The sequence below is a fragment of the Nomascus leucogenys genome, chromosome 10 (assembly GCF_006542625.1).
Source record: "Nomascus leucogenys isolate Asia chromosome 10, Asia_NLE_v1, whole genome shotgun sequence".
NCBI classification, from domain to species: Eukaryota; Metazoa; Chordata; class Mammalia; order Primates; family Hylobatidae; genus Nomascus; species Nomascus leucogenys.
In genome coordinates this window covers 61877940-61888202 of record NC_044390.1, presented here as the reverse complement: position 1 = coordinate 61888202, position 10263 = coordinate 61877940, and the positions used below count along the sequence as shown (strand labels likewise).

Here is a 10263-nt window from a genome sequence, read left to right as displayed (position 1 = left end):
TGCAGTATTTGTCTTTCTGTACCTGGCTTATTTCACTCAGCATAATGTTCTCCAGGTTCCTCCATGTTGTGGCGAATGACAGAATTTCCTCTTTTTTAAAGGGTGTATAGTACTCTATTATATACCACATTTTCTTTTTCTTTTCCAGACGAAGTCTTGCTCTGTTGCCCAGGCTAGAGTGCAGTGGTGTAATCTCGGCTCACTGCAACCTCCGTCTCCTGGGTTCAAGTGATTCTCTTGCCTCAGCCTCCTGAGTAGCTGGGATTACAGGCATACGTCATCACATCTGGCTAATTTTTGTATTTTTAGTGGAGACAGGGTTTCACCATGTTGGCCAGGCTGGTCTTGAACTCCTGACCTCAAGTAGTCTACCTACCTCAGGCTCCCAAAGTGCTGGGATTATAGGCATGAGCCACTGTGCCCGCCATACCACGTTTTCTTTATCCACTTATATGTTGACGGACATTCAGGTTGATTACATATCCTGGCTATTGTGACTAATATTGCAGTGAACATGAGAGTGCAGATATCTCTTCAGCATATTGATTTCAATTCCTTTGAAATTCAACAGCACAAACATAAATCAATATAACTATAGATAGTCAACCTAAATAACAGAGAGAGGCTCTCTAAAAGAAAATGATGTTCATTGCCAAAGAAAGACTTGCAATAGCAATACGCGTGCCGTCATAAACTATGTATGCATTCAAGGAGGTAAAGGAAGACAAAGTTCTTTAATGGGAAAATGAGGAAGGTTACATAATTGTTTTGAAATAATTATCCTTCACAGTAATAGCTAATAACAAGGGTGATGCCAGTCTGAAGTTGGACAGGCAGTTGCTGGGCAGATGTACTTGCAGAAATATTTTTTGTGTAAGGTTGCAACAGCCTTTTGTGCAAGGTTGTGGTTTTTGTAGTCTTGTGATAGTTCTTGTTATTGGGCATCCAAGTGAGATAAATCTCTCCATGGCCTTCCCTAGCTTTACTTGTCAGGGTGTGTGTGTGTGTGTTTGTTTGTATGATTGTTTGTTTTTCATGAGACGAAGTTTTGCTCTGTCACCCAGGCTGGAATGCAGTGGTGCGATCTCGGCTCACTGCAACCTCCGCCTCCCAGGTTCAAGCGATTCTTATGTCTCAGCCTCCTGAGTAGTTGGGATTACAGATATGTGCCACAACGCCTGGCTAATTTTTGTATTTTTCATAGAGATGGGGTTTCACCATGTTGGCCAGGCTGGTCTCGAACTCCTGACCTTGTGATCTGCCCACCTCAGCCTATCAAAGTGCAGTCTTTTTTGATAGCCACTGCACCCAGTCTTTTTTTTTAATAAGTGACTCCATTTTGATTCTGACAACTTTAACAATATATATACACAAGGACAGTCAGCCTTCCATATCTGCCAGTACCACATTCATGGACTCAACCAACTGTGGATCAAAAATATTAAAAATATTAAATAAAATATTTAAAAATATTAAATAAGAATATTCCAAAAATACAATATTAAGTAATACAACTATTTACATAGGATTAACATTATACTAGGTAATATAAGTAATCTAGAAATGATTTAAAGTATAGGAGACCTGGGCACAGTGGTTTACACTGCATAATCCCAGCACTTTGGGAGGCTGAGGCAGGAGGATTGTTTGAGGCCAGGAGTTTGAGGCTGCAGTGAGCTATAATCACACCACTGTAGTTCAACCTGGGCAACAGAGCAAGGCTCTCTTTAAAAAAGAAATTAATCATTTAATATTAAAATTAAAAATTACTTAATTTTTAAATTGAAAATAAATTACTTAATTTTTAAATTAAAAATAAATTAGTTAGCTGGGCATGGCGGCTCATGCCTATAAGCCCCGCACTTTGGGAGGCTGAGGCAGGCAGATTACCTGAGGTCAGGAGTTCAAGGCCAGCCTGGCCAACATGGTAAAACTCTGTCTCTACTAAAAATACGAAAATGAGCCAGGCATGGTAGCAGGCGCCTGTAATCCCAGCTACTCAGGAGGCTGAGGCAGGAGAATCACTTGAGCCCCAGAGGTGGAGGTTGCAGTAAGCTGAAATCACGCCACTGCACTCTAGACTGGGTGACAGAGCAAGACTCTGTCTCAATAAATAAATAAATAAATAAATAAACAAACAAACAAACAAGTTTTTAAATTTTTAATTAAATTTAATTTTTTTTAAAAAAGACCTAGTATTGGATAGACCAGTAGGGTGACTATAGTTCAAAATAACCCACTGTATATTTCAAAATACCTAGAAGAGAACAACTGGAATGGTTGGAGCATAAAGACAGGACAAATATTTAAGGTGCTGGATATCTAAAGTAACAAATCCTTACACATTATACAAATGTATTACACTATCACACATATCCTGAAACAATGTACATCTATTATGCATTGATACAAAAATAAAAAAATAGCCAGGCATGGTGGCATGCACCTGCAGTCTCAGCTACTTGGCAGGCTGAGTCCAGAGGATCGCTTGAGCCCAGGAATTCGAGGTGGCAGTGAGCTGTGATCACACCACTGCACTCCAGCCTGGGCAACAAAATGAGAGACTGTCTCAAAAATCAATTAGTCAGTCAATCAATCCAAAAAGAATTCAAGTCCAGGTGGTCCGATTCCAAAACTATCACCCTGAACCATCTGATCTCTGGTCTCATGTATTCAAAGACATTGGTCAGGCGGGGCACAGTGGCTCATGCCTGTAATCCCAGCACTTTGGGAGGCCGAGACGGGCGGATCACCTGAGGTCAAGAGTTCGAGACCATCCTGGCCAACATGGTAAAACCCTGTCTCTACTAAAAATAGAAAAATTAACTGGGCTTGGTGGCATGTGTCTATCATCCCAGCTACTCCAGAGGCTGAGGCAGGAGAATAGCTTGAACCCAGGAGGCGGAGGTTGCAGTGAGCCGAGATTGCGCCACTACACTCTAGTCTGGGCAACAGAGCGAGACTCCATCGCCAAAAAAAACGAAAACAAAAAACCCCAAAGACATTAGTCAGGCTTTCCAGACTTCTCATTACTTCTTTCTCCCTGACATATCCCAGCAGTGTAAGCCCAAAACAGCTGAGACATCAATGGAAAGATGGTATTCTAGATATTAGTTTTCTCAAAGCCTTCAACACGTCTTTGTTTCTCAGGCTGTAGATGAACAGGTTCAGCATGGGGGTGACCACGGGATACATCACTGATGCTTTTGCACCCTTCCTAGAGGAGTGGGTAGCCCCAGAACTAAGGTACACCCCAAACCCTGTTCCATAGAATAAGCAAACAACAATTAAGTGTGACCTGCAGATGGAAAAAGCTTTATACTTTCCACCAGCTGATGGAATTTTCATGACAGAGGAGACAATTCGTGTGTAAGAGAAAATGATCCCAGAGAGAGGAACAACACCTAACAGGCTGGTCACCAAATACACCAGGATGTTATTAATGAGGACATCAGAACAGGCGAGCTTGAGAACATCAGAGAGTTCACAGAAAAAGTGGGGAATTTCCAGGTCTGTGCAGAAGGTCAGCCGTAGCACCATCAACGTGTGCAGCAGAGCATCCAGGACACTAACGATGAAGGACAGCAGAAGCAGCAGCCCACAGAGTTTGGGTTCATGATGACATTGTACCTCAGTGGGTGACAGATGGCCACAAATCCATCATAGGCCATCATGACCAGAATTCCATTTTCCAAGCCAGCAAAAACCAAGACAAAGCAGATTTGGGTGAGGCAGCCTGTGTAAGTGATGGATTGAGTCTGTGCCTGGATGTTCACCAGCATCTTGGGCATCGTGGTGGAGGTGAAACAGATGTTGACCAAGGACAGGTTGGAGAGGAAGAAGTACATGGGGGTGTGGAGGTGGGAGTCAGAGTTGACGGCCAGGATGATGAGCAGGTTCCCCAGCATTGTGGCCAGGTCCATGGACAGGAACAGCATGAAGAGGATGGGCTGCAGCTCTGGCTCCCCTGACAATCCCAAGAGAAGGAATTCTGGAGTGTCTGAGAAGTTTCCTGCTTTCATGTTGTTGATGAGTCTTGATCTTGTCTGTATTATCAAAACCAAACCAGTTATAAGTTATAGACCTTTTTTCCTTCCTTCCTTCCTTCCTTCCCTTCCTTCCTTCTTTCCTTCCTTCCTTCCTTCCTTTCTTCCTTTCTTTCTTTTCCTTTCTTTCTTTCTTTCTTTCTTTCTTTTTTCTTTCTTTTTTTTTTTCTTTCTTTCTTTCTTTTTTCTTTCTTTCTTTCTTTCTTTCTCTCCCTCTCTCTCTTTCTCTTTCTCTCTCTTTCTTTTCTTTCTTACTTTCTTTCTTCTTACTTTCTTTTTCTATCCCTCCCTCTCTTTCTCTCCCTCCCTCCCTCGTTCCCTCCTCTTTCTTTTTCTCTTTCTCTTTCTTTCTTTTCTCTTTCTTTCTTTCTCCTTTTTCTTTCTTTCTTCCTTTCCTTTCTTTCTCTTTCTTTCTCTCTCTCCCTCCTTCCCTCCCTCTCTCCTTCCTCTTTTCTCCTTCCTTCCTTCCCTCCTTCCCCCCTCTCTCTTTTTGTCTCTCTCTTTTCATTCCTTCCTTCCTTCCTTCCTTCCTTCCTTCCTTCCTCTCTCTCTCTTTCCTTCCTTCTTACCTTCCTTCCTTCCATCCTTTCTCCCTTCCTTCCCTCCTTCTTTCTTTCCTTCTTTCTTCTTTGCAGGATCTCTCTCTGTCATCCATTGCCTGGGCTCAAGCAATCCTCCTCTCTCAGCCTCCCAAATAGCTGGGATGACAGGCATGAACCCCCATGCCCAGCCTGTTCTTTACTTCCTTCCTAGGTACCCTACCAGTGTCTTTCTCACCCACCAATTTCCCTTTATCATTACAGTTTGTGAAAATAAAAATTAAGCCCTCTTTATCTAGCAGCATAAGCCCCTCCCACTATTTTTATTTGCCTTCTTCTGTCTTTCGTTTGTATCACAGATAATGTTAATAAAGAAAATTTTAACAGTAAGCCATGCATCAGACCCTCTTTCCATTATTTCTTTCTTTTCTTTTTTTTGAGATGGAGTTTCACTCTGCTACCCAGGCTGGAGTGCAGTGGTGTGATCTCAGCTCACTGCAACCTCCGCCTCCCAGGTTTGAGCCATCCTCCTGCCTCAGCCTCCCAAGTAGCTGGAACTACAGGCGTGTGCCAACACACCTGGCTAATTTTTACACTTTTAACAGAGACAAGGTTTCACCATGTTGGCCAGGTGGGTCTTGAACTCCTGACTTCAAGTGATCCACCCTCCTCGGCCTCCTACAGTGCTGGGATTACAGGCTTGAGCCACTGCACCCACCCTTCCTATTATTACTGGTGCAGCCCCTGGTTCAGGCAACCCCTGAACCTTGGCACTGATTCCTGGAGGAGTCCTGTGTGAGTCAGCGCCAAACCTTTCCTATTCCTTCTGGCTTATCCACATTCTTGAGAAATTGATCCTGGGGCCCCCAAAGCAGGACGTAAAGAATTGATGTATGCCTGCAATGCCAAAACATCAGCCTACTGTTCTCATAAACCCATAAGTTAAGGAAATTCTGTAATGATGACTCAGGAGTTGGGGAAAACATATTATAGAATCACAGCATGTGAACAGTTGAATGGTGCAGTGAGCCCATCTCAGCCCTTTGCTTCACAAATTGAGTTCCTGGCCAGACACAGCGACTCACACCTATAATCCCAGCACTTTGGGAGGCTGAGGCAGAAGGGTTGCTTGAGGCCAGGAGTTTGAGACCAGCCTGAACAAAGTAGCAAGACTCCATCTATACTAAACATTTTTAAAAAATTAAATTAAATTAAAAATTAGCCAGGCACGGTGGTACGTGTCTGTAGTCCCAGCAACTTGGGAGGCTGAGTTGGGAGGATCACTTGAACCCGGGAGTTGGAGGCTGCAGTGAGCTGTCATAGGGTCACAACACGCCAGCCTTGAACAGAGCAAGACTCTGCCTCTTAAAACAAATACACAAACAAGCCGGGTGTGGTGGCTCACGCCTGTAATCCCAGCACTTTGGGAGGCCGAGGAGGGCAGTTCACAAGATCAGGAGATCGAGACCATCCTGGCTAACATGGTGAAACCCTGTCTCTACTAAAAATACAAAAAGTTAGCCAGGCGTGGTGGTGGGCTCTTGTAGTCCCAGCTACTCAGGAGGCCGGGGCAGGAGAATGGCGTGAACCCGGGAGGCGGAGCTTGCAGTGAGCCGAGATCGCGCCACTGCACTCCAGCCTGGGTGACAGAGCGAGACTCCGTCTCAAACAAACAAACAAACAAAAAACCAAATACACAAACAAAAACAAAATCCAGGCCCCTAACCAGGAGTTGGCTTTTACTGGAGAAAGACAAATGATTATAAAAGCTTCAACCATTGGTGCATAAAGCTTGGACTCAAACAGTTGTCAATTCCGTCATGAATGCCTCAATTGTGACATGGATCTGTGACATGAGAAGGTCCCTGAACCCCTCTGAGCAGACTCAAGTTTCTCACTTCTCCAGTGGGAACTGGTGTAAAAATGTACAGGGGTGTTGCAGGGATGAAAGATGAATAGATGTTAGGATAGGTGTATCCTAGCACAGTGCTCAGAGGTCCTGCAATAACCTTTTATTTATTTATTAGTTTTTTTATTATCTTTTTTTTTTGAGATGGAGTCTCGCTCTGTGGCTGAGGCTGGAGTGCAGTGGCACAATCTCGGCTCACTGCAACCTCTGCCTTCCTGGTTCAAGCGATTCTCCTGCCTCAGCCTCCTGAGTAGCTGGGAGTACAGGTATGCACCACCACGCCCAGTTAATTTTTGTATTTTTGTTAGAGACAGGATTTCTCCATGTTGACCAGGCTGGTCTCAAACTCCTGACCCCAGGTGATCTGCCCACCTTGGCCTCCCAAAGTTCTGGGATTACAGGCATGAGCCACCACGCCTGGCCAGCAGTGACTTTTCCTATCATTTTTGTTTCTAGCTGTGGACAATGCTTGATGCCTCAGGGACATGGGGGGTGAGATGGGGTGCAAAAGGAAGAAGCAGGGAAGATATCCCAAGAGTAATATCAGGCCGGGTGCGGTGGCTCACACCTGTAATCCCAGCACTTTGGGAGGCCGAGGCAGGCAGATGACCTGAGGTCAGGAGTTTGAGACCAGCCTGGCCAACATGGTGAAACCCCGTCTCTACCAAAAAAATTAAAAAATTAGCCAGGTGTGGTGATGTGTGCCTGTAATCCCAGCTACTTGGGAGACTGAGGCAAGAGGATTGCTTGAAACTGGGAGGTATAGGTTGCAGTGAGCTGAGATCGCGCCACTGCACTCCAGCTTGGGTGATCGAGTGAGACTCCATCTCAACAAACAAACAAAAGAATAATGTTTCAGGGCTGAGCAAAGAAGGCATGTGCTCAAAATCCCACTGAGAGTTCTCCTAGTGTAATGAGGTACAGAAAAGAAAGAACTGGGCTGGACACGGTGGCTCAAGCCTATAATCCCAGCACTTTGGAAGGCCGAGGCGGGAGGATCGCTTGAGCCCAGGAGTTTGAGACCAGCCTGGGTTGTGCCTCTGTACTCTAGCCTGGGTGACAGAGCAAGATGCTGTCTCAGAAAAAAGAAAAAGCCAGGCGCGGTGGCTCACGCCTGTAATCCTAGCACTTTGGGAGGCAGAAGCAGGTGGATCACTTGACCCCAGGAGTTAGAGACCAGCCTGGGCAACATGGTGAAACCCCATCTCTACAAAAAATACAAAAACTAGCCAGGCATGGTGGCATGCACCTATAGTCCTAGCTACTCAGGAGGCTGAGGTAGGAGGATCACCTGAGCTCGGGAGGTCGAGGTTGTGGTGAGCCGTGATTGAGCCACTGCACTCCAGTCTGGGTGACAGAGTGAGATCCTGCCTCAAAATAAAATAAAATAAAATAAGAAAGAAAGAAAAAAGCTAAACAAACATCAGTATGGGGATAGATACACAAATTATGGCACTATTATTACACGTAATAACAGTGTTAAACTAAGCATAGCGAATGCCCACCAATTTCAGAGAGTGGTGGTCCCCGGGAAGGGAAGGTGAGGAGTAAAAACAAATCAAGAGGACTTCATGTAAAAGTGTTATACTTTATTGTTGTTATTATTATTATATTTAGTATTTTAAATCTAGTTTTAAAATTAAAAAAAAATTTTTTGCAGAGATGAGCTCTTGCTATATTGCCCAGGCTATGTTGCTATGTTGCCCACGCCTGTAAGCCCAAAGTGCTAGGATTAGAGGCATGAACCACCACATCTGGCCTCTTTTGGGGTTTTAAAAGAGAAACCGAAAGACTGGAAATGTAGGTGAGTGGGTCTCAACTTCCCCTTCTCACAGTCAAGAGATGGGGACAAGAGTCAAGTTATTTAAGGGTGAAATCTGGCACCAGACATGGTGAAGATTGAACAGCCAGACTCATCTCATCAAAGCCCCATCTGCAGCCAAAAGAATGAGGAAAACCATGGGGCCAGTCATGGTGGCTCACGCCTGTAATCCCAGAACTTTGGGAGGCCAGGGCGGGTGGATCATGAGGTCAAGAGATCAAGACCATCCTGGACAACTTGGTGAAACCCCATCTCTACTAAAAATACAAAAGTTAGCCAGTCATGGTGGTGGGCGCCTGTAATCCCAGGTACTCAGAAGGCTGAGGCAGGAGAATCGCTGGAACCCAGGAGGCAGAGGTTGCAGTGAGCTGAGATCGAGCCACTGCACTCCAGCCTGGTGACAGAGCGAGACTCCTTCTCAAAACAAAACAAAAAAAAAGAATGTGGAAAACCAGAGAACTGTAGATTCCTTTTGTTTATTTGTTTGTTTTATGAGACGGAGTCTTGCTCTGTCACCAGGCTGGAGTGCAGTGGTGCCATCTCAGCTCACTGCAACCTCTGCCTCCCAGGTTCAAGCGATTCTCCTGCCTCAGCCTCCTGAGTAACTGGGATTACAGGCACATGCCACCGTGCCCCGCTAAGTTTTTGTATTTTTAGTAGAGATAGGGTTTCACCATGTTGGCTAGCCTGGTCTGGAACTCCTGACCTCAGGTGATTGACCCACCTTGGTTCCCAAAGTGCTGGGACTACATGCGTGAGCCACCGCACTTGGCCAGATTCCTTTTTGAAGGGACTAATTCATACTTAGGTGGGAAAGGAGTCCCTGGGATTTAGAAGACAGAATGGGAGCTGAAAATAATGAAATCTGGTTATAAATTATAAGAAAACAGGGGAAGTAAATATATCAAGAAAAGGGTCACTGATTAGCTTGGAATCTCACTTATAACAATTCTGCTGAATTGTCTCTTACCTTATGGTTGTCCTCCAGATAGGATGGGAGAAAAAATAAAACAAAAAACTTGTTCAGTTTCTCACAGCATTTATTGGGAGCACTTCAGATTACCTTGAAGACATCAGTGAGGAATTCTCCACTTTTTTTCTTGGAGAATTGAAAGATGAAATGGAAGATCTATCCCCAAGAAGGGCAGATGAACCAAGTAAGGCAATGCGCTCTTGGGCAAGAGGGATCATCTCTGGAGCAAGACTCAGGTATGATGTTTCCTGACATGAGCGGGGCTGTTGAGTGGAGTGGTCACCGGTAGATTATTCGCAGTCTCTGTGGCCCCTAGGAGCTCAATTTTCAAAGCTGCTTATTAGCTAAATGTGTACAGTGCTGTCATTTCTTCCCCTAAGGCAGCTCAAGTCCTTAATGAGCACAGATCAGACGTGAGAACAAAGGGGGAATTCCTGGATGGCTGACTTCCTGACCCCAAGGGACAAGCTGTATGTCATACTTTTCCTACCACATTTCCTCTTACCCCGAGAGTATCTCATTCTTGGATCCTAGGATCTGACCTCAAGGGAGCTGGTGGAATCCTCCTTAGACAGAATCCCAGCTTACTCTGAGTCAGAAATTGCTTTTTTTTTTTTTTTCAAACCGAGTCTCACTCTGCGCCCTGGCTGGAGTGCAGTGGTGTGATCTCAGCTCACTGCAACCTCCACCTCTCAGGTTCAAGCGATTTTCCTGCCTCAGCCTCCCAAGTAGAGTAGCTGGGATTACAGGCACACACAACACCTGGTGAATTTTTATATTTTTAGCAGAGATGAGGTTTCACCATGTTGGCCAGGCTGGTCTCAAACTCCTGACTTCAAGTGATCCACCCACCTCGGCCTCCCAAAGTGCTGGAACTATAGGCATGAGCCACCGCACCTGGCGTCAGGTATTTCTTTATAGCAACACAATAACGGCCTAGTACAGTAAGTTTTGGGGAAAGAAATGGTGACATA

The 10263-nt window shown here is 45.0% G+C and overlaps 1 protein-coding gene across 1 annotated transcript; it reads right to left on the bottom strand.

Annotated features, from left to right (window-relative positions):
- Window positions 1-3084: 3084 nt before the first annotated feature.
- LOC100583439 (olfactory receptor 7G3) lies at window positions 3085-4028 on the bottom strand. The gene is given in 2 exon segments (XM_012509414.2): window positions 3085-3608; window positions 3611-4028. Coding segments are annotated over 2 exon segments (936 nt in total). The 5' UTR covers window positions 4023-4028.
- Window positions 4029-10263: the final 6235 nt, after the last annotated feature.